This window comes from Microtus ochrogaster, linkage group LG5 (genome assembly GCF_000317375.1).
Source record: "Microtus ochrogaster isolate Prairie Vole_2 linkage group LG5, MicOch1.0, whole genome shotgun sequence".
NCBI lineage: Eukaryota > Metazoa > Chordata > Mammalia > Rodentia > Cricetidae > Microtus > Microtus ochrogaster.
In genome coordinates, this window is record NC_022031.1 from 7,547,735 (window position 1) to 7,572,379 (window position 24,645).

Below are 24,645 nucleotides of genomic sequence, written 5' to 3' on the forward strand. Positions count from 1 at the left end.
AAAAAAAATAAATTGGAGGTCTCCAATGTTCCATCTCCTCAGAGATGGGGATTTCCCTCTCAAAGAGGGAAAGGAAAAGTTGCAGGAGTCAGAGGGTATGGAGGACACCAGGAAAACATGGTCTATTGAATCAACAAAGTAGGGTTCACAGAGAGTCATAACGCAGGCACCATACCTGCACGGGTCTGTACTAGGTCCTCTGTGTAGGTACTGTGCCTGTTAGCTTGGCGTTTTTGTAGGACTGCTAACTGGGCGCAAATGAGTCTCTGACTCTTGCCTGATCTTGGAACTCTTTTCCTTCTGCTGGGTTGCCTTGATGTGAGGGTTTTTACCTTGTCTTAAGTATCTTGTTTCGCCCTGTTTAGCTGTTGTCTCTTGGAGGCCTCCTAAGGAAAATGAAGGGGGCTGTTGAAGAGGAGAAGCGTGGGGGGAGGGAGAGTTGGGAGGAGTGGGAGGGACACTGTGATCTGCTTGTGTTGTATGAGAAAAGAATCTATTTTCAATACTGGTTTCACAGCATTCTCGTCTACGTAATCTATGGCTAACTAAGTAGGATATAGGGCACGGAATACTGGGCATCAGCAAGACTGGAACAGAAGTGAAGGAATATGATAGCCTGGGATGGAGTGAAAATGAAATGGATGGACCTGGAGATGGAACCCTTTGAAAGGCCTATGCTCTCAGGCATTTATGTATAGGGGTGGGATGTGATAGAGACAGCCACGTTGATATCAACCATTTGGCAGGATTCTACAGCGGGGCCATCTGAAATGAACAGTGATGGGTGAGTTGATGGGGTAGACTGGATTTAGCTTTGGCAAGATAGACGGATATAAATTGGTTTACCAGATACAGGGGATTTAGCTTTTTCCAGAGGTGGTGACTAAAAAGAAATATGAGGAGGATTCTAAGTGTTGATATATTTGAATTCTCAATCTGGATGACGTTTACCTGAATATTTATTCTAGAAAAATACACAGACTTATTTTATTTTTATTTTAAAATGCATGCTCATTTTAAATATTCATCATACTTCAATACAAAGTTTAAAAATACTGATACCTAGGGGTTCACATTACAATTAAATTAAAAATTGTATAGAATAAATCCAGTTCCTTATATGTTTAAAAGTTTTCCAGGTGATTGTGACATGAAGTCAAACTTTAGAAGCACTGAGAACTATGTGAACATATCTACAGCATAGGTCCTCTCCTTCAAAGTCAGCACTTCCCATTTTGAATCATACACAGCAGAGTCTGACCCTTGGTCATATAATGTGAAATGTCGCACCAAGAGCACATTTGGGTTAAGCTACACTGTCTGTAAAATACATACCAGAGTTGGAGAAACTGGTATTGAGAACCATACACTTTAATAAAAGAATTTAAAATATATTGGGTTATTTTAATGCTTTCTTTATATTTTTAATTTAAATTCTAGAGAATTTAAGGTTACATATTTGGCTTATATTATTTCTTTGTTGGAAAGTTCTTGTTTAGTTGAAAGCAGAGGTATTGTCAACTGAGAACATCAACTTAAATTTTAGCCCCGGTTTTTAATCCCCAAACTACATTTTTCTGAGTGTGACTTATATGCATCCCACATTGTTCATTTATGAGATAAGTATTTTTCTCAGATTAAATGTGTGTGTGTGTGTGTGTGTGTGTGTGTGTGTGTGTGTGTGTGTAGGGATACCATGTAGTGCATTTGGTGGTCAGAAGACAATTTGCAGGTGGATGCTTTCCTTCCATCATGTGAGTTCCTGTGGTCTAAGGCAGGTGTTCAGTCTTGGCACCAAGTGTCCTTACTTGTTGGGCCTCTTGCTGGTCCTAGACACATTTATTCTCTTCTTTTAGTGTAATTTGAGAACTATAGTTAATATACTTGAACCTCTGAGCCATGATCAGACTATATTACTATTACCCAAATGAGAAGTAAAAGACCTCCACTTCAATCCTACGGTGAGAGTCATTCTCGTGAAATTTGTGTTGTTGGCAGTGAAACATGGTTACTTTAAAAATGGAAGTGTGGATCACGGCATGACAAGAAATTAAGGGAGCTCAGATGTTGCTCATTTTCCTTCTAAAATTTCTTTGGCCTTTTCAGCTGCTGAATTCCTAACCTTGAAATAAGTCCTAGGACAACTTTCATGTCTAGCACTTAGCATTCCTTCAAAATCCCACACCCACAGGCAGAATTCTTTCCTCGCTGCTGCAGGCTGGACATGGGCTCCTTGTACCCTGACTCCCCTGCTCTTTGACTCCTCTCTTGGAGCTGACCTGGCAGTCCGTGCTGGGCCTCACAAGACACATTCAACTGCTTTAAGGTTTTCCAGGTTTTCCTGCAAGGGTCTCAGGTTCCTACTTCTCCTCATGGCCCAGTTGCTTTCCCCATACTTGACAATTATATGATGTGCTTTACTTAGCTTCATTAATTAAATAAATATAGGAGTCTCAGTCTGCTACCTGTGAAACTAGTGCAGAACAACTAATTTTCTTTCAATGAATTGTTCTCAAGAAATATGCACATTGATCTTGTTTTGTTTTCTTTTGAGTAATATTTCTCCTTGGGAATCTACTTGGCATGTTCCATATTCTTCTATTGTTGTTTACAATAGTCAAACATTTATTAATTAATGTAATGAACTTTAGTCCTCATATGTTGTAAGTGAATTCATTTTAATAGGCCTTAGAGTTCCATGCTATGTTGACTGTATATATACTAATTGAAGAACTCCATCTAAAACCCAGGGCTCATTGAAAAGTATTGCTGATATTTATTGATGTAAATTTAGTAGTATTAAAATGTCTAGCTCAGAGCATATAAAATGGTCCTTTTCCTTCTTTTCTAGTCTTTAAAAATTCTATGTACTAGAGCCTTTTGTTAATCTCATTTAGAAACCCCTCCAGTCCTTGTGCAATCTCCTTTAGTCATAAGCTCTCAAGTATACATGTGGACTGAATTAGCTTAGTGAGGATGTACTGTTGTCAGCTCCAGGAACTACCTTTGCACCCAATGGAGAACAAATCTCACATTGATCCTTCAAACTCAAGGCTTGCTGTTTTTCCCATTACTCTTCTCTACATAGTAATTCTCTAAAATTTTGAATTTAAAATGGGAATAAGATACACACAAAAGTTTCAAAAATAAAACAAAACAAAACGACACAATTGTAATGAAAAATACCTTTCTAAATAGGGATAGAGAAGTGATGCAGGAAGTTTGGTAACTCTAGTGGGAAAAATGATAATCTTCATGTCTTCTGGTTTGTATAATTTCAATATCCATAATTATGTGTTTCTATTGTATAGTTTCAAATTCTGTTGTCAATTCAATTCTGAGGGTTTTGTTTTCTAATTTTACCTACTAGGGAGACTTACATCTCAATAACTGCTGAGCTCTTTCCCCTTATCTAGTTTAAGTTACATTAGATCTTATTTAGGCTCTTCTGAGAATGCAGATTTTGCTGCCTTGTCACCTTCTAGCTATAGTCATTTTTTTTTACATTGCTTTTTACCCTTAGAACTGTGTAGTGTCTGTGGGCTAGGAGAAATAAAGTGCAATAGGGCAGTCACAGAAGTCATATCAACTTCTTTTGCAGCTACCAAAGCCATTTTGCACATACACGTTAGTTAGGAACTTCCCTCTTCACAGCAAGCTTTGTTTCCATCCCTCTTTTGAGTAAAATAGAACATGAGGGTTTCATTTTTTTCTCTCTCCCTCGCTTTCCTCCCTTCTTCCTTCTTTGCTTCTTACCTCCTGTTTGCTTTTTTTCCTTTAAAAAGTTGTCTTCTTACATGTCAAAGCTGTGATCAGCCTAATTATTCAGTATGATATAGCCAAAGCCACCATCAAACATGTGAGAATCCTCACATACAAAATACTTCTTTTGTTCTACTACACTTAAAGTGCAAATTCAATTATCAGTATTTTACAAAAGATCCAATCTTTAGGAAGAGAGACCTCAATGTTATATAATGTGCATTTTAGTACACATAGTTATTTTTTTCCTTGAGCATATGAACATTTGATCCTTAGTCCTTTTAATTATTTTCTTTTCTTTTCCCTATCATCGAAATCCTATTATTCTCATCAGAAATACCATCTCTTTAGCCTATCAGGGTATTTTCAGTAAACCATATTCTTAGAAAGCCCAGAACATCCTTGTCTACGGTTCTCAGCATCCTTTATGGAGCCCTCTCTGAGTGTGCTTAGGCCAAGAAAGGAAGATATATCTCTCTTTGGATAGATTAAGTTCAGCAAATTTGGGAGAATGCAGGTTATAGGACTCCCGCAAAGAGTTTTAATGGGATCATTATATATCACGGTGCCTTTATTCTAAATTTTTCCTTTGTTTCACACTGGTTTTTGACATCTCACTTCTTCAAAGAATATCAAATATGTAGATACACATGCAGCATAGAATTTCAAAAGTATTTATTTTATTGTAAAAAAGAAAAAATGGTTTGAACTTTGAGCAGTAAGGAATGTTACTTATTCAATTATCAACTTTATGCCTGAATTACGTTTATTCCTAGTTGATCTGTAAATAGTGTCTCCCCTAATGATACTGTGAGCTCACACATTATTTACAAATACTTACTAAGTGCCTAACAGATAATGAAGATGCAGAGATAAGTAAAGAGACAATACAGTTGCTACAATCTTTTATTCATATTTGACTCAAAGAATAGAACCATTAGAAGATAAAATGTTAGAGAATTAAGAACAGGGGGCAGCTAATCCATTACAAGTGGGATATTGAAAAGGGGAACGAAGTCAAGGAGATTTTAAACTTTAAAGATTTTGAGAAAAGATGTAAAGATATACCATCTGAAAAAATTAGTAAAAATGTGTCAATAAGATTTCCCAGATCAAGGAGGTATATAGAATGTGATAATTAACTTTTCAGATCAAGGAGGTATATAGAATGTGATATTTAATAAATAAATGGTTTGTCTTTGTTCTCATGTTTTGGGAAATCCATGCCCAATTGTCCAATAGGTCAGGTGAATGGGAGTGACTTGTGTACTGGAGAAGAGAATATGAGACTTACCATGGCGAGTGTGATCTTGATGGTGTTGGAGTGCAAATTAGCAAAGAAAAGACAGGAGCTGGTAGAAAGGTAGCCACCTGGCTTCAGTCCCAACACTTCACCTTGCCATACACACACACTCACAATAGAGACTACCATGAAAAACAATATTTAGTAGGGAAGTAAAGAATGAAGAAATAGCTAGAATGAGTTATTAGAAATAAAGGAACTCAATAAGTAAACACACTTTCAAAAAACAATAAACTAAAACCAAACCAAACCCAACCTATGAAGGCAAATGAAGCCTATTTGTTAGGCCTAACTCAAAGTACAAGGAGGCTGCAGTTTTACCCAAACATGAGTGCGCTTGAGAAAAACTGATGGTATCATCATGAGTCATCCCAGAATCAAACTCCTAGCAGCACTTACAGGATAACCTGGGACATCTCTGGATGGCTAACTTTGAGGCTGGCATTCCTTGTTGCAAACACCCTATATGAAGAAATGGGTAGTGTGGGGTCTGAGGATGCAGTCAACAATCATAATGGGGAGGTTATGATCATAGAGTAGCGACCTGTCTACATCTCAGAAGGTTTCTGGGGAAGAAATGCAGTTGGTGGACAATGTATATTCTACTTCGAAGAAGAGACAAAGTTCTCCTATATTCTGTCATGTAGGCATCAATTAAATTTATAAATACACTTTTTATGATAGTCCTTGGATTTAATATTACTTCCTTAATTTCTACATTTCAGAAATTTCTGACTTCATGACAACTGATTATCTGGGAGTTATTGGTGGTGAGAAATGCTGCAGATAGCAGATGGATAAGGGATGAGAAGGAGATGCAAGAAAGCATGGAAGAGAGGTCATAGCTTTGAGAAATATAAAGAGTGAATCTAAAGGGGGGCATGAAAACTTGAGCACATTTATGGAAAGATAAAGTTAGTAAAAAACAAAAAGACAATTAGGTTATCTTCAATAAAGGCTGTGAGAAAATTAATGGTCTCAAATGAAGGGATAAATCTTAGACAGGAAGCAGAAAACTTTTCCATTCCTTCCGGTATCAGAGACCTATACTGTACTCAAGTCAAGATGGCCACTGCTAATAAGTACACATTACTAGACAATTTTTAGCATAATCTAAAAGGTGAACAAAGACGACAAGGGTGGGAAAGTTTTGGTTGCTATTAAATTGAGCAGATTTGCAAGAAAGACAACAAATAATTTGCGGGTACTGAAGAGGAAAAGTAATGATGCAATCCTGCCTAGATTAAGTTGTTGAAGAAATGTTCATCTTCTTGCGGAAAGGGACAAGATAGGTGCAAACAGAGTTAGTGAGTTACTGTGAGGTCACTGCGGTAAGTTTATTTTATACCAGGAAGTAGCCAGGATACCCACTCCTAATATCATAAATTAGACAGGCATAAGAAGTACAAGGGGTATGTTTCATGTGTGTTCTGTTTTAGTAGCTTGAGGAAGACAAATTTGAATATTTACAAGTCCCTTTATGCTGGAGACCAGATCCTGCCTGATGGGCGGCTAATTTTATTTGAGTCTCATGTTGTTTTCTTCTTGGTCTTTTCTACCTGCATGTGATGAAAGTATTGTAACTAAAAGGAAATAGAATACAGATAAAGGAAGGTCTATTCAAATATCTTCTAACACCAAATGCCATCGATAACACAGTGACAAGAGGTGTCTGTAACAATGTTTGTCATTGCTGACTCATCGGAAATCCTTATTGTAGAAGGGCAATGTGGATGATGTCTCAGGCCTTGAACTTCTACTTCTCACATGATCAGAGTGTGGGTGAGAGAGAAGAAAGTTACCAAAAATCATGTAAAATTTAATTTAGGGAAAGGGAGTGTAACTAACGGATTCTCTCTCTCTCTCTCTCTCTCTCTCTCTCTCTCTCTCTCTCTCTCTCTCTCTCTCTCACACACACACACACACACACAGTGTGTGTGTGAGAGAGAGAGAGAGAGAGAGAGAGAGAACTTACTGGAGCATGTTTTAACAACTTTCAGCATGTTCAAAATCCTTCCGATAACCAAGTAAGAAGCAGAGGTATGACGGCATTTCGGATCTGAGAAAGGGATGGTTATGGTAGAGGGAACATTGAAGGTGCTGAGCTTCTACTGTAAAATGGAATAGAATTTTCTACAGTAAAGAACAGGGAATCGAAACTAAGAGGCTGGGGCCATGCACCACAGATGCTAAGCTTAGGCTTGAGTTTCTCTTTTACAACCTTTCTCTAGCACCAAGTGTATAGTAGATAGTAAATAAACACTCTTGATAGACTACATTTCAGAAAACAAGTGCTGATTTTAATATCAATTGTGTGAGCATGCAACATTGCTAAATACAAAAGTCATAGAAGCTCACAAATGACTTCCAAGGCTGTCATTCTTCAGTCAAAGAACAATGCTCGGCTTCTAAGACATCGTCAGTTATGGATCCTTTATTCTTTTTCATTTAACACATTTTCTCCTTACTACTGCAGGTTTAACTCAGAAGCCTGCTGCCCATCAGTTACATCTTTTTTCTTGTGTTATTTCTCTGTGAAGAAATAGAAATGCCATTCATTTTCTAAAATGGTGCCTTGCTGCCACGTCCAAGGAAGGCTCAGTGGTAGGGCAACAGTGGAGTACAACAGTGGAGTACTGTGTTAGGATTTCCAGAAAAATGAATGTCATGATTCTTTTTACAGCGCAGAGAGCACTTCAGTGAACTCGGGATGAGCAAGCATTGACATAGGATGCTCTCAGTTGAGAACAGGTAAATTAAACAACTTCTCACTCATTGTTAATGTATCAAAAATCAAAATCTTTATGTTTCTTGGTAATTCAATAAAAAAGCCATAGAATGTTGATACACATTCATAACATAAACCTATGCAAATTTTTGACTCATATGCCAGAAGTAAACTCTCAAAATAAGCTTTAATTGAATATTTAAAGAAAACCTAAAACAAAAGAAAAGGTGGGCTTAGCCACATGTGCCATTGACCCATCTGCCATTCACAAGAGAGACAAGTCCCTTCTGGAACTCACTGTGCTTTTCAGTAAAACAAAGCTGAATGAGGGCATCACTGACCCTTTCCACACAGAGAAATATGCTGTGTAATTAGCTTTAATTTTGTGACATGTGGAACAAAAATTCTGTTGATAGATAAACACGGGATCAAAATGGCTTTCTAATCTTGCAAAAATTAGTCCTTATTCATGTTCACTTTCCAGTGTGTGAAAAGGGAGAAAGATTGAACTCTAAATGGTGCATTCGAATTGTTGAAAGAAAGGGTTTCGAAGTGACTCAGTTGGGGTAGTTAACAATCACTTGTTTGGGTTGCCCACTCTTCCATCTGTCGTTACAGACTCATTCCCTATGTATTATTACTTACTTGCAAGTAACAGATACTAAATAAAAATTTGAAGATTTTATGCACTTTTGCCAAAAAAATTGATACAGTTTGGGAGCTTGAGGATGTTTTTTTTTTTTCCTTCCCAGATTGAGAATACCTCTGGGTTTAAATACAGTATTACAAAGTAGTAGTAAGAGGCCAAACAAAATCAAAAGCTCCATATGACTTTTCCATTTAGCATTTCTTATATATTTGAAGACAAGCATGGCACCACATGCATTAATAGTAATATATCACACAGGTATATAAACCTTCCACATAGACTCAGCACTGCTTTTAAATTTTACAAAACGCACGTGAAATCAGTTTGGAATTCCACAACGTTAAGAATGAACTTCATATTCACAAGAAAGCTATAAGGATAATTAAACAAGGATGTTGAAAACTGTTGAATGTTTTAGATAGATTATCAAAGATTGTCTAAACAGGCCTGGAAGCTTCTGCTCACGTGTTTGAGTCTATCACTAAGTAGGTTTATTTCACTCCTAACTAGCCTCCAACGAGTTAGACCAAAACAAGGACTCCCACACTTAATCTATTTGCTGTTCTATATCCAGAAAGACATACTTGACATTTCTTGTTTTTCTGGAAAATATTCAGTTGGGAACTAAAGAGACTCATGTACTCCCAGTCTGTAAAAATGCACTGTACAGGAAGATGTGAGCAGGCTATGACCTTCCATTTTGTGAGTGACTACAGACAGGCTGAGCTCCTGTCAGCCCCACAGACTGCCTGTTGAAGCACTGCTCTCTACTTAATCCGGAACTGTGGCTATGCCCTCCAGCGCACTTAGGGGATCGTTTGCTGCAAAGGCCTCCTGTCATCTGTTATTTATCCCACAATTCATGAGCCCTGGGCATCTTACTGGATCCTTATTTATTATCATAGACAGTTGGTTTCATAATACTGACCAGAAGGGTTACACAGGTCACAGAAATTTTCCGTACAAGAGTCACGATGTCAAAACACACCATAGGCCACCAACAGCATCAGTAAAAGTGTGGTTAGGTGATAATTACTGTATCAGAATGCAATTCACACTAATTATTAGTAAAAGTTTACAAACATTAAAAAGTGCATAATAACATCTGGATATGAAAGGGCTGAAAAAGGATATGGTGGGACACAGCACAAGGGCTCCACGTCTAGGGTTGGGTGGAGAGAACGTTCCTCATAAGCCAGCCTCCAGATTGAAACAGTGGCACACATCAGCATAAGAAAACTGACCCACAGAGCACGGTCTTTCCAGTTCTTAGTATTATCTGACTTTCTTTTTCTACTTCCTCAATTTCTAAAATTCTTATGAAAACTCAAAATATTAGCTGAAAGAACATCTTATTTAGAAATAAAATCAATATTAATAAAATTCTTGTCTGTGCAGAGATCGAGAAGACTGAACTCAGGCAATATTCACATTAATGGATATTTCCAAATGCCTGTATAATAAGCAAAGGGGTCTTGGTGAGTCTGGTGGACTTAGTCGTCAGCACACAGTTATCATGGGGAGAGTAGTGTTTACAAAAGTATGTTCTTCCCCGTGCATGCCACAACACTATGGGAAATGAAAAAGGCAGCCCTTTAAAAAATGAGTGGTATAAAAATTCACAGTAATGTACATCATTTGTTTTACACAAGCAGTCAAAGGGCAGTGCTGAGCAGGTATACTGTACGATACAAAAAGGTGTGAATAACACAGCACTAACACACAGGGACACAATGCTAACAGTGCTCTCTGGATGGTTCTTTTACTGGGTGAATACTCCAACCAGAGATAGTTAAACTCTGGGGTTCAGCCAACCCTTTTCAATTAGACACAATTAAATCCTCTGACATCATGAGGGGCCAGATGCTACAGGAATCATCAGCGAGGTCGGTGCTACTCTCTACAAGCATTTCATTATACGGTCAAGTGAAAAGACCCATACAGAAAACGAGATCCAAGCACAGGCCAGGTGATTTCAACCATTGCTAATGACAGAGGTAGGGAAACGGCTGTCTGCAGACACAGGCTCCGCCCCCACTTTTAACATGGCAGCGAACTGCTTCTGGCCACACAGCGCAGCCATTTTCTTCCCCTCTCTTTCACTCATGACAGCAAATACATCCGAGCAATGCCAGGAGATTCGCCACATTGTCACGTGTTGTTGACGGTCAGAACAGAGTGTTGTTAGCTTTCAGATTTGGCGGCTTCTCCTTGGGCTTCCCCACTTTGTTCTGTGGAGCTTCTCTGTCCATTGTCTTCACCTTCTGTAAAAGATAAAGAAAGCGAGGAAGCTTGTGTTTACTGACTCTTAGCGTCTCATGTTGCAGAGGTCAGACCTATCCACGAAGTCTGAACAGGTTATAGAGACAAGTGTGTTTTCTTGGTAGTGCACGATCAAGAAAATAGTGTGAGTGTTCAGAGCCTGGTACTTTCTGTGACACTGGCACAATAGTCAGAAAAATATAACTTGTGAAATATTCAATTGTCAATGATTGGCTGTGCTTTTGATAAAGGAAATCTCATGGCCAAGCTGATCACTATTAAATGTGCTTTTACAGTCTATAGAAACCAGACCAGGGATTGTGTCCTGATCCTCTAATTTGAAGAAATATTTAAAATTTACCTTTGCTATTATTTATGAAGCTTTAGGATTACCCGCCTAGTTTCTCAAAAGTTTTATTAACTGAAAATTTATAATAACAATAGAAGATAGAAGGTTTTTTGTTTTTTGTTTTTTTTTTTGTTGGTTTGTCTTTTGTCCAAGCGTTTACGGGTCTCTGATCTGTCCTAACCAAAGGAAGGGAGTCAGATCCGGACAGATGACAGACAGGAGAATGTTGAAAGATAAAAGCGACTGCATAAATACAATGAGGACCCCCGCTCCTATGAGGGTGGCTGGGGATTCTATGTTTGAAGACTTTGGTCGGGATTTAACATTACACTGCAAACAGACATTGTGAAATGGTTCTTGTTAACTTATCAGGAGCAATGATATTGCTAAATATATATTATAAGAAAACAGAGACGGAACTGATGAAGGATGTCCCTCCAAATCCTCAGAGGTTACATAACAGAGAGTTACTGTTATGAATGGCATGTTCTATAGCTTCGAATTTCATGTTGATAATTCACATTTCTTTTTTGCATGGAGAATGGTAAAGTCAGGGCTGTTAACAGCTTGCCTCTTTTGAGACTTAATGATTTGAAGAGAAACTAAAATATTTGCAAGGGCTTAGATAATTAGAAATAGAGTGCAGAGTTGTTTAGAAAAGAAGATATTCTATGACCAGCAATATATTTGAATATTTTTCAAATTATATAATTATAATGTATTTAGTGTAGACTTACATATTACTTTTTGTATTTATGAACATAAATCTCACTACTATTAAAATTACTTATATTAATGTTCTCCTGCATAAAAAAGTCTTGAAGCTAGTAATTCTCAATAACAAGCAAAACATAAGAAAATACTCCTTGGGTCAAAAGTCCCAATATTAAGGCTTCTTGAAATTCATGCAGTCATTTAAAATTGAATGTTTATGTAAAAACTAAAATACAAATCTATGAAAAGAAATTGGCAAAATTCTAAACCACAAAAATATATATATTTACTCATTTTATAACAGTAAAATGAAATAATGCCCTATAGTCTAACTCCAAATTGCTTTGAGAGTTAAGTACATACAATAATGCCAAGGAAGCAATGAGCCCTAGAATATGCATGTTCTCGCAGCCAAAGTCATGATGTCAACATTTGTCATTAATCAAAAATTGAAGGGATGTCTATGATATACTGACCTTTAGTAATCACATGATATTCTTCCTTTTTCAAATTACACCATAACCTCACACATTTTCCAACAATCTGAAAGCTTTCACACATATATTCTTAGAGTGAAGGCTTACTGAATGTTACAGAATCAGAAATTGCAGGTTATTTTTATGTGTAGAACACTGTGGTTCTTTGATTTTGAATTACTTTCATATTTAATGATTATTTTGTGCAAGTCTTTTTTGTGAATTTAAAGAAACTATGGATGGAGGAGCTATTAAAGAACTTACTTTAATACTTAGAATTAGGCTATCAAATATTTCCTTGCACTAAAATATTTTTTCATTTTCACCAATAAAATCAAGTGACTTTGATAAATACTAAAACACAGTTTTTCTCCATAAAACCATTCAATCATGAAAATTTAAGAATCGTTTTTATCCAAGAAGCACTAACATAACAAAACTTTTATTTCCATTCTCAATAAAAATGGTTCTAGGGCACCTCTTTTGGAATGGTTCTTTGAATTAAGGTCTTTCTGACTCCACTGAGAATCTTTTTTTTGGGGGGGGGATTCTGGATTCATCATTTATTGATCTTAGTGCTTTGGGCAGCAATGGTAGGGAGTACAGGGTGGGAGAAATCTGCTCATAGCATGAATCAAGGAGGAGAGAGGCAGGGGGATTGGAGTCAGGTCCTATACTCCCTTTGGAGTGCATCCCTCCAATGACCCAAGGGCCTTCCAGAAAATTATACCCTTAAAAGTCTAACAATAATGTTACTTTAGATATCAAGGCTTTAACATCCTAGTCTTTAAGGGAATAAGATTCAAGTCTTCATAGTCACAGGAGCCAATTCTTTATAATACATCTTTGTCAATTGATACACACCTACAATGAGAATCTTTTTAAGTATGTTTGAAATGTAGGAGATCACCAGTGTTATCATAGTCATTTAAGTTTCTCCATGAGGTTTTTCAAAGCTTTTGTAGATAGTGACTTTTTTTCAATGAAGTGTTTTAATTTTTGAATGTGTGTAGGGAATCCTTCCAAGAGAAGTCACTGAAGAAAGGAAGGATTAAGGAGCTGATCAGGCACTTCATCTTGTCTGAACTGTGCCATCTGATTTCAAAAGAAGATTTTTTTGCTTTTACTTGTGGTTTTATTATTACTATCACCACCACCACCACCACCTCATCATCATCATCATCATCATCATCATCATCACTATTGTGTGTGTGTTCTTATCTCATGTAGGGAAATGCCATATCATTCCATGTTCCTAAAGAGGTATATATTGAGTGACTCACCTGTCTTGTTGATATCAAGACCTGCTAATTTCAAGGCTAATTCATTGCTGTTGCCACTTGCAGAAGAAACCAGGATATCATGTATTGCATTTCTTCTACCTGTTCTTCCTGAAGCAATAAAATCTGCATATGTAGTTTCCACATCAGTCATTGCTAACAAATATCCACATATCAGGGACTACAAAGGAAAAAGGAAAAATTAATAGGTGAATGTAATGATAATCAGTGGTGAGCATTTTTTAATATTTATTTATTATATATACAATATTCTTTCTGTGTGTATGCCTGCAGGCCAGAAGAGGGTACCAGACCCCCATTACAGATGGTTGTGAGCCACCATGTGGTTGCTGGGAATTGAACTCAGGACCTTTGGAAGAGCAGGCTATGCTCTTGACCTCTCAGCCATCTCTCCAGCCCAATCAGTGGTGAGCATTTAACAGAAAAACATTACTATTAAATGAATGGCTTATAAAATGAATGAGAAACAATTGTTTAGGTTTTGATTCTTTTTTGAAACATTTACATAAAACCACAGGAAAGACCAGCATGACAGAAACACCTTAAGGTTGCAATAATGGCATATGCCTTGGTAGTAAACTGACATCTCTCTGACTGCCACGTTATTAAACCAGAATAATCCTTAACTACATTATAAATGTTTACACTTATACTCACAGATGTATAAATGTAGTTCTCACATCACATCAGGGAAACTTCCTTTTGCAAGGAATGGATACAATTACAGAAAACCAAAGCCAATGAAAAAGCAAAGCCCCTGAATTTCTAAAACCAATTGGTCATCCCTAAAAACATACACATGCAACATATTTAACTATAATTAGCTGTTTGCTGTCTTCCTTTCTCCATGTCAAAGAGGTAGGAGACCAGCCTGTTCTATGATAGGGAGTTCTAGACACTTTGTGTCTTGGAAAATGGAGCTATTCTCATTCCCAGGAAGCTGTTTCAGCAAGTTTAAGTAGCACATAACAGTTAACCAATACACATATCTCTTACAGACACTTAAGTCACTGGCCATGTTACTATTGGAGGTGGTGGAACCTCTCGAATGTGAGGTCTAATAAAATACCGTAAGATCATAGAAAGCATAGCCTTGAAGGAAGTCTTAGGGCCCTGGGTCCTCCTTTTCCTCTTTTTTACTTTTCCAGCTACACGATGTATGCCTTCTTATGCAATATGGAATGACTTTGATGCTTTGCTACATCTTCAAAGCATCAGAACCTATAATTGGAAAACAATGAAAGCATGGGCCAACTTTATCGGTTGTCTATGCCACATATTTTCTCCCAGCAAAGACGCTAGGCTGTGGCTGTTGTTCTACTGTTCAGTCATGGAGTGAATCACAGAGAAGCCTTTAACCATATTGCTCTTAATTATTAATTAGTAAAGAAGTGCAGTAGATAATGTGATAATTAATGTGCTTCATGTAAGAGGATGGTTACAACGGTACTCAAGACTTCCTCATTTCTGAAATCCTGGATTTGTAATTCCCTTCTTTGACTATTACCACATTTTCCTGGCCTTTCCTCTCAATTCTTCCCATGTAGCCATTTAATTCCTTCAATACCTTTAACTTCAGTCTCACTAGGTGCAGTGCCTTGTGAATCAGTTACCCACAGTTCATGTCTCTTCATCTAAGCATTAGGAAGTTCCTTTGGTCTGTTGTGATAGTTGCCTTCCTACCTATGTTTCATGCTGAGAAAACAGCCCGACACACTTTCTTTGAACTCACTACCAGATGGCTGTTACCAGGAAAAGTACAAAATTGTGCCAATTGGCTCAACTAGACATTTCTGACTATTATTAGTCTGTAGGCAGAGCTGCACAGATCCTCTTATTCACCTCTAGGTGACTTTTCCTTGTGGTCTGATCCAAGGGAATTATTCCCAGCCCTTTCCAGTCTAAATATCAGACACAGTCTGTTTTCAGTGATGGCTCCATCAGGATGCAGGGCTTTGGGTGTTAAGTTTTATCAAAGTTTGTCTCCTAAACAGTATCTTTCTGTATTGTCTTTACTGGTAAATTGTTTTCTTCCTTCCTTCCTTCCTTCCTTCCTTCCTTCCTTCCTTCCTTCCTTCCTTCCTTCCTTCCTTTCTTCCTTCCTTTCCTCCCTTCTTTCACTCCTTCCCTTCATCTCTTCCTCCCTTCCTTCCTTTTTGATACATGCTATGGGTTTTATTTTATTCCATTTCCAATACCATCATTCATTTGGTGTAACATCATATACCATATAGCACATTTTTGTTTATCTCTCACCTTTGAAATCAATATCTAATCATTTCTCAATAAATACTGATTTTTATGTTATTTACATTTTCACTCTATTTAAAATGCTGCGTCCAGAGTAATCTCAAGCCACCTCAAAACCTTCTAAAGCCTCACCCACAGTCTCCAAATTCTGAAGGTTAGAATTCCATTTAAGACTTTCCATTATCTGAATGGCTCCTCCTTGAGCAGATTTTACTTCACCACTCACGTACATGCTTGGTATATCACAAAATACAGCACACTGTTTTTCAGAGATCAGTGATAGTGCATTTGTTCAAATCTGTTGCTCCACCTGGAAGGCGGTTCCCAATTAAATTTGCCTGGTGAAACAGACTGAGTCCTCAAAATTCAAGGCCAAATTCATCTTCTTTTTTGCCACCCTCCCTGTCTTCAGAGAGCACTTCATGAGCTTGGATTTTGTCTATTCAGACAGTGACAGCTTTATGGTCACCTCTCTTTCTAGACATATGAAAAGCTATAACAAGTCAAGAACTTATTAATGGAGTGGAATAAACATTGCATATACTCTCTCAGCTGAGGAATGAAAATTAGAGATAGAAGAAGTAGAACCCTTTGGAGAGAAAAGGGGCAGAAAGAAAGAGGTTTGGGGGAATGGGAAGGGTGGTGAATGTGAGAAAAGCAAAAAGCTGTATGCATAAAAATGTCAGTATGAATCCCGTTATTTAATTTGCCAGTTAACAAAAACACTAATTTAAAAGGATACACATTTTGTTATTACTTTTAAATATGCAGTTTCTAACATAATGACTTGCATATAGTTAGTTTTAAATAAAGATATGACTAGAAATGATGTCTTTTATTTCTGTGGCTTTTATTGCAGCCACAGAAAATGCCCCTGCTTCCTGATGTTGGCAAATTAACAAATCCTAAATGCCTACCCACTTCAACCTGTATGATCCTATACACAGAGTCCGAGGACCATATAAGTCAACCTTCTGCCCATCTTTACGTTGTTACTTAAGTTTTTGGAACATAGGCTCCTAAGTCCCAGCACATTCCCTTTATATTATGAGGCAGCTTCTGAGTCAGTAATAATGTTTTGACCTTGCAGTAATTCAATCCTATTAGCTACAAATATATTGTGATTAACAGAGTAACATTAGCAACATGATGTAAAATTTCTACATTAACCTCAGATTATAGAGCTGAACAAACATATCAACCCAGTGAACATACCTGTAAGTATTAAAAAAATAAAATTAGAGCAATAAGCATCTGCCACAGTTATTTCTATTCTTAATGATTGCCTTTTAAAATAGATTTCAAAACATGGACTTAAAAGAAAGAACACAACTGCTTTATCATCTGGCAAAAGAAAATAAGAGGTAAAAACAATAGCTTATTTTTAGTTAAAAATACCTCATATTTTAAGTGACCCCTAAATCATATACAGAACCATGGCTTGAAAGTCAGTATTAAACATGTCCAAGGCTTTTTCACATAACTAGTTTTCTCTGCATAATGACACATGTGGGGTTGGTTTTGCTCACTCTGCTGCTGATTTTATAGAGATCTGAAGTATCAAAGATGAAGCAGAGAATAGAGGTTACATTTTCCATGGGAGGGTATAATTTAAAAGAAGCTGAACTAGCCTACCATGTGAGCAGAAGTGACAACTGTAACCCTTTCATTTAGGGCACTCTTAGCATATTCTGAGACAAATCGATATGGGCATTATAAAGGGGTATTGTGATTGTCTTCAAATGGCCGCATACAGATTGCATTTGGATTGAATCACCAAAGTGAGAACCTCAAGGTAAACAAAATTCCAGTACAAGCCCCTCCTCTTAAACATTTCTGATATTATTTATATGCACACTACACATCTAAAGTTGTAAACTAAATATTAGGTATTTAATTACTGTTGCCTTCTTAAATATTATATTAACTATTAATAGGAAATTAATGCTTTTAAAATACTTTATTTAGATCAACAATAGATTTATGATAAGATAAATACATGCAATGTAAAAGGAATGCAATAATATTTTTGAACAAAATTCATTGTTGCCTTGAATTCTATGTATGTCTTTCCATTATTATAACTTTTATTACTACTCTTAGGTTTTTAAATGTGTTTGATTTCACATATACAATGGCTTTTCCTCTAAAGCAAGTATCTAGGCATAGGTCTATTTATTTATTCAGCTACCACATATCCAGAGACACAACAAGCATATTATCTCAAGGAAAACAAACTTTTCTTATGAAATTCCAGAGAATTGTCATCAAAAAATTGTAAATAACAGATACCCAGAAAAGAAAAGTAAGAAGGAAGGGAGGGAGGGAGAGAGAGGGAGGGAGAGAGAGGAAGGGAGGAAGGAAGGTGTGAAAACATTATCAATAAACACCAGCAGCTGACAGAGGTTTAGCAGAGGAGTAATTTGAATATGTTCTGACTGCATAAAATAAAGAAAAACTGTTGAAAATATAGTTATAATAGGCTTTAGTCCCTATTTGTGTTGCTATATTTAGAATTTTCTAAAATTAACTAATGATAATTTATTAGACATAGACAAGGGTATGGTGGGTTTTTGTACCCAGTTATACAAACATAAATTAATAATTAAGTCTTTAGTTGGGGGGAAGATACCTTATTTATTAAATCTTGAGCTATCCAATGTTAGATTAAATTTTAAAGTTTAAACTTCAAGAAAATGACACTTAAGGCGATTCAATCAAAATTTACAATAATGAATAAACATGCTCCCCACAGCTTGAGCAAGCCCCTCCCTCACTACAAAGCAAATGATCAGGAAATGCTAAATAGTAAGACAAAGTTCTGAACTAACATACCTGATAGGTTTGGGCCCTTTCCTATGATATGCCCATTATTCTTCTAATATATTATTTGTGGAAATAAGCCAGGCGTTACTCCAGCAGCACTTACAGACTTAGGCAAAGCTCAAGCGTCCCATAACGACATGTACTTACGCCTCCTCTCTTCAAGTGGAGAAGAACCAGAGCCTATGAAGCTGCTGAGATGATTTTTATAGTGACATTGAGTCATGAGCCAAATGGTGACTGGAGAGCATGCTAATTTTACTTGTCTAAATGGGACACATGAAATGAGAGTCACAGACTTGGAGAAAGAATGGAGAGACTCCCTCCAGCATACACTGAAGACTTCTCTCTAATGTGAACAATAGGATTTAGTTATTTATTTTTTACAGAAGTTAAAATGTAAGAAACAAAATTCTTCTTGCTCCACTCTTTAAATGCAATGGCAAATACTTGTGTTAAAATAATGAAATCATGTGCAGTTGCAAAAACCCTGAGCAATTTCCAGTGTGTTCAGAGCTTGATACACATCAGTGTTTGTTGTCTACGATTTCCATGCGTTATGAAAAGCGACCAAGAATGCTGATGACCTAACATTTATGTGGAACAAATCTGCCAACATTTGCCATGTGCAAAATGAAAGGAGTGGCCAAATTTAAGTATTTTCTAGTTCACTGAGAGATATCAATAACCTTATTACATATTTACATAAACATTTGTATTGGAAAGGAAATACGTTTTTGAAAGCAAAAGAAATTGATGACAGGAATTCTTTATAGTTTTACATTTGTAACTCTGGCTTTTCTAAATGTCTGGCTTAATAGGAGACAGCTGCTTCTGCATTACATCTGCTGCAATATGTTGGATTACTTGAAGAAAATCTGGCCCTCATTGAGACTTTTATGTAGGCTGGAAAGTGAAGAGATTTTTTAATAGCCTTTTCAGATAATTGTAGAATTTTTTATACTGTAGACTATAAAACCATCAAAATGCTTTCCACCTTGTCTGACTAATGTGTGTTCTCTGACCTGTGGCATGAATGGCTCTTCTGTCCTTGTAAGCACATGTGTGTGTGCACACACACAATTCCAAGAATCACTCACTTGACATATATTGGTTCACTGGGTATTGAGTCAGGCAAATTTTCCAAATGATTTTCAATTATGCAATATAAAATTGTTATTGATGCCACCTGTGTCATCATAAAGATTTCAGAAATGAAAACTTAGAGCTTCATGGGACCAGAGACTACATTTTCCAAAAATTATCATTTTCATTTGAAAGCTTAGATATTGCAGTCACAAGTCCCATTATGCAGTAAGGAGCTGCGGGCCACTTCCCACTGCCTAGCTCCTGCATAGCTAGCTTTACCCAAAATAACTATACAGAAACTGTATTCTTTTAAACACTGCTTGGCCCATTAATTCCAGCCTCTTATTGGCTAATTCTCACATCTTGATTAACCCATTTCTAATAATCTGTGTAGCACCAGATTATTAGAAGATTCTTAACCTGTGTCTGCCTCAAAGAGGAGTATCATGGCGACTAACTTCACTGCCTTCTTCCCAGCATTCTGTTCTGTCTACTCCACCTATCTAAGCTGCTGTCCTATCAAAAGGGCCAAGGCAGTTTCTTTATTAACCAATAGACATCTGACCCTCTTTCATCACTATTATTCATTTTCAAGGAAACCTTTGTAAAATATTGTAAAATATTGAAACTCAAATAACCAGAGCTGACTTCATATAGATGCTCCCAGGAATGGTGACCAATTACACAATGGGCCGGTTTAGGTTTTTTACTGAACAATCACAAATTTGCAGGAGATAAGCAAGCATTTTGGTACAGGACAAAAGTGCTTCATGAGACTCCCAGTTTTAGCATATGAAATACTGAAAAGTAGTGAATGCTAAGACAGAGACTCAATAAAATTAATACTTTATTATTTGTCAAATATATTTAAAAAATATTAACTGAAGTGTGCTAATACATGGGTCCCAGGCAAGTTCATGTCACTCATTTGATTAATTCAAAGCCACAAATACTTTTCCCATTTTACCTTGTCAACATGAGTATAACCATCAGCTTAGGTTTTGCTTCTGTGAATATATTTTATGCTGTTTTTTTATAGATTCTTAAGCTGGTTGATTTTATTTCTATTTAATCACTTCTTAATTATTTTTTATCAAGACTAACTTCATAATGTTTTGCCAATCAAAAGTTTAAATAAGAGTATTGCCTACAACTCTTAATAAAACCAGGGCCCTATCTATTTTGGGAACTACTTTCCCTCTATTTAGGGATCCAGTGGCTTCAAGACTACTCATAAATACATTCACTCAGTTAATACTCCCCCTTTGCCATTACTACTAATGACAATTTCTGTTGTTTAAATGTTTCTTAAGTCAGATAGCTTTAAGAGGTCCTCCCATATTAGTTTCTTCAATTCCACTTTCTCTAGAACACATGAACAGCTATCCATGAGTAGCTCTCTTTGTATGGTCCCCCTTACAACAGAGGATTTAAACAATAATCTCGGCACCAGAAAGCACTGACCAATCCCTAGCAAACTGAATTTAGTTCATTGTATTCATGGTTATATTTTTAAGATTTTTATTTTTATCAAATATTTTTTCAACTAATGTTGTAAATGAAAATATATGATTACAGGTTCACACATCTGAAGGTACCTGGTAAGTAAAGAGAGAAATGCAAAGCAAGACCACACTACAAATGTGCATCTTCCAGCATGATAAACAGTAATTGTCCCAGTTGCACCATGGGAGAGAAGTCATCTTGCAAATGGCTAGTCTTTTGTAAAATAGAGCTGGCGACTTCCAGTGATTTATTTTGTCCTTATTTGGGGAATTTCTACATCGTCCACTGAGTATTGTAAAGACTATCATATAATCTCTGTGATATCACTGCTGAAATGGTAGAGTCTGAAATACTGCTGGCTTTTATATAAGTAATATTCAATGTACATTATGAATGAAGAAACTAAGTCAGACAGATTAATTGATTTCTCTAATATCTTACAAGCGCAGAGGAAATACAGGCATAAGAATGAAAACCAGGATTTACCCACTTCAAAATCCTAACAGCTTTCAGAGCCATGGGCTAGTAATGCTACTCCTTATGTAAATCTCTCTTAAGGCCTTGTACTTCCTTCACCGGCTCTGTATTATTTTGAGGAGTAAAGATACTTTTAAAATAGATACTTTTCTCATAAAACTAAGGTATTTCCCCCCTATGTATTTCAGATAAATGTTTAGCTTTTGAAAAAACAGGGGCCATCAAGATGGCTCAATGTATCTTGCCACCAAGCCTAAGTTTTACCTGAACTCTACTCCTGGATCCAATCCATGTGGTGGAAGGAGAGAAACTAGTCCACAAGCTGTCCTCTGACACTCACATGTACACACACACACACACACACACACACACACACACACACACAATAAATAAATAAGCCACAAAATATATAAAGAACTCAAGGGACTAGACATTAAAATTTCGAATAACCCAATTAAAAAATGGTGTATTGAACTGAACAGAGAATTCTCTGCAGAAGAAGTTCAAATGGCCAAAAGATACTTAAAGTCATGTTCAACTTCCTTAGCAATCAGGGAAATGAAAGTCAAAACAACTTTGAGATACTATCTTACACCTGTCAGAATGGTTAAAATCAAAAACACCAATGATAGCCTTTGCTGGAGAGGATGTGGAGAAAGGGGTACCCTCATCCATTGTTGGTGAGAATGCAAACTTGTGCAATCACTTTGGAAATCAGTATGGCGGTTTCTTGGAAAACTGGGAGTCAACCTACTTCAGGATCCAGCAATTCCACTCTTGGGAATATACCCAAGAGATGCCCAATCATACTACAAAAGCATTTGTTCAACTATGTTCATAGCAGCACTATTTGTAATAGCCAGAACCTCTCAATGGAAGAATGGATAAAGAAGATGTGGCACATATACACTTTAAAGTTCTACTCAGCGGTAAAAAAACAATGACATCTTGAATTTTGCATGCAAATGGATAGAAATAGAAAACACTTTACTGAGTGAGATAACCCAGACCCAATAAGATGAATATGAATCTCCATCCAGCGATGAATGGAGATAGAGATAGAGACCCACATTGGAGCACTGGACTGAGCTTCCAAGGTCCAAATAAGGAGCAGAAGGAGGGAGAACATGAGCAAGGAAATCAGGACTGCCAGGGGTGCGTCCACCAACAGAGACAGTGTGCCTGATCTAATGGGAGCTCACCAAAGCCAGTTGGACTGGGACTGAAAGAGCATGTGATCAAACCAAACTCTCTGAATGTGGTGGACAATGGGGGCTGACTGAGAAGCCAATGATAATGGCACTGGGATTTGATTCTACTGCATGTACTGACTTTTTGGAAGCCTAGTCTGTTTCGATGCACACCTTCCTAGACCTGGATGGAGCAGGACTTCCCACAGGGCAGGGTACCCAGACTTCTCTTAGGACTGGAGAGGGAGGGGGAGGGGGGAGGAATGGGAGGAGGTGGAAATTTTTAATAAATAAATAAAGAAGAAGAAAAAAATGAAAAATAGATTATAACACTGACACATTTTTAAAAATGAATTATTTACTTTTTCAGTTTTAAGCTCACAAGAGGAGTCAAATGTTTATTTATCTGGTCCAATTTATAATAATGAACACAAGAATAACAAAATAGTTATCCTGGCAGTGGTGGCACACACCTTTAATCCCAGAAGTCAGTCAGAGGCAGGCGGATCTCTGTGAGTTCAAGGCCAAACTTATCTATAAGAGCTAGTTTCAGGACAGCTAGGGCTGTTACACCGAGACACCCTGTCTCAAAAAAACAAACAAACAAAGAACAACAAAATAGCTGTGAAGTTTATGAACGTGAGTACTGAGGAATATAGAAAACAAAAGGAACAGCAGGTACGCTGGAAAGTGCACAATGGTAATCCACACGCCTTAACAATGCTATCAACATGGTATTCTTATGCTGAAATAACAGATTAGAATTCTTAAGCCACACAGTGAGTAGTGATCATTTTCCAATAATGCTTTTAGGACATATGAAGCTAAGCTTATTCAATTTTATATTTAGCATCTGCCTTAGTATTTCTTTATAAATATGTAGCTATTTCCATACTTTACTGGGACAGACATTATTTCACAAATGATTGTCTTTTAAAATAGCTATAGAGAGCGGAGAGATGGCTCAGCGGTTAAGAGCACTGACTGCAAGGGTTTGATTCCCAGTGGAGACAGGGTGGCTCTCGGCTGTCTGTCCTGAGGTCCTGAACCCTCTTTTGGTGTGGAAAAAATGTGCTTAAATTAAAATGGCTCTTTCGGGGCTGGAGAAATGGCTCAGTGGTTAAGAGCATTGCCTGCTCTTCCACAGGTCCTGAGTTCAATTCCCAGCAGCCACATGGTGGCTCACAACCATCTGTAATAAGGTCTGGTGCCCTCTTCCGGCCTGCAGGCATACACACAGATAGACTATTGTATACTTAACAAACGAACAAACAAACAAACAAACAAACAAACAAATAAATAAAATGGCTATAGAAAATGACTTTTCAATCATATCATTTGATTACACATGCTAATTGGAGCCACTATGTTCTTCTTGATTTCTATGTTTGGTCTACAAAATCTTCTTATCCCAACCCCACATATCTAATCATTTGAGGATGCTCTTTATATTCAAGATGCCTCACTGTGAAGGTTGTTTAGCTTTAAGGGAATTAAAACACAACTAACAATGACTATACTATGATTTTGAGAAGGATCTATAAAAAGTTCTGAGTAATATCTGAGAAAATAATTCCAAAATTATAAATTTGCAAAAGTGAGAAAATATTTACAGTTTCAAAACTGATATTAATGCAGTTCATCAAATGGGATGCCAGTTGCTTCCCATGCCATGTTGGTTACTCCCTTAGGTTACTATTGCTGTGATAAAATACCATAAGTGAAAATCAAGTCAGAGAGGAAAAAATTTATTTGGCTTATATTTC

General features: G+C 36.9%; 1 protein-coding gene across 2 annotated transcripts in view; it reads right to left on the minus strand.

The window, feature by feature from the left end:
* Positions 1-7,343: 7,343 nt before the first annotated feature.
* Pkia (cAMP-dependent protein kinase inhibitor alpha) overlaps positions 7,344-24,645 on the minus strand; it is an 89,773-nt gene continuing 72,471 nt past the window's right edge. For both annotated transcript variants that reach the window (XM_005361853.3, XM_013351768.2), the window contains 2 exons: positions 13,527-13,704; positions 7,344-10,706 (listed from right to left, as the gene is read on the minus strand). In XM_005361853.3, the coding sequence (XP_005361910.1) occupies positions 10,627-10,706; positions 13,527-13,677 (231 nt within the window). In that variant the 5' untranslated portion in view covers positions 13,678-13,704 and the 3' untranslated portion in view covers positions 7,344-10,626. The remainder of the gene's footprint in view (positions 10,707-13,526; positions 13,705-24,645) is intronic.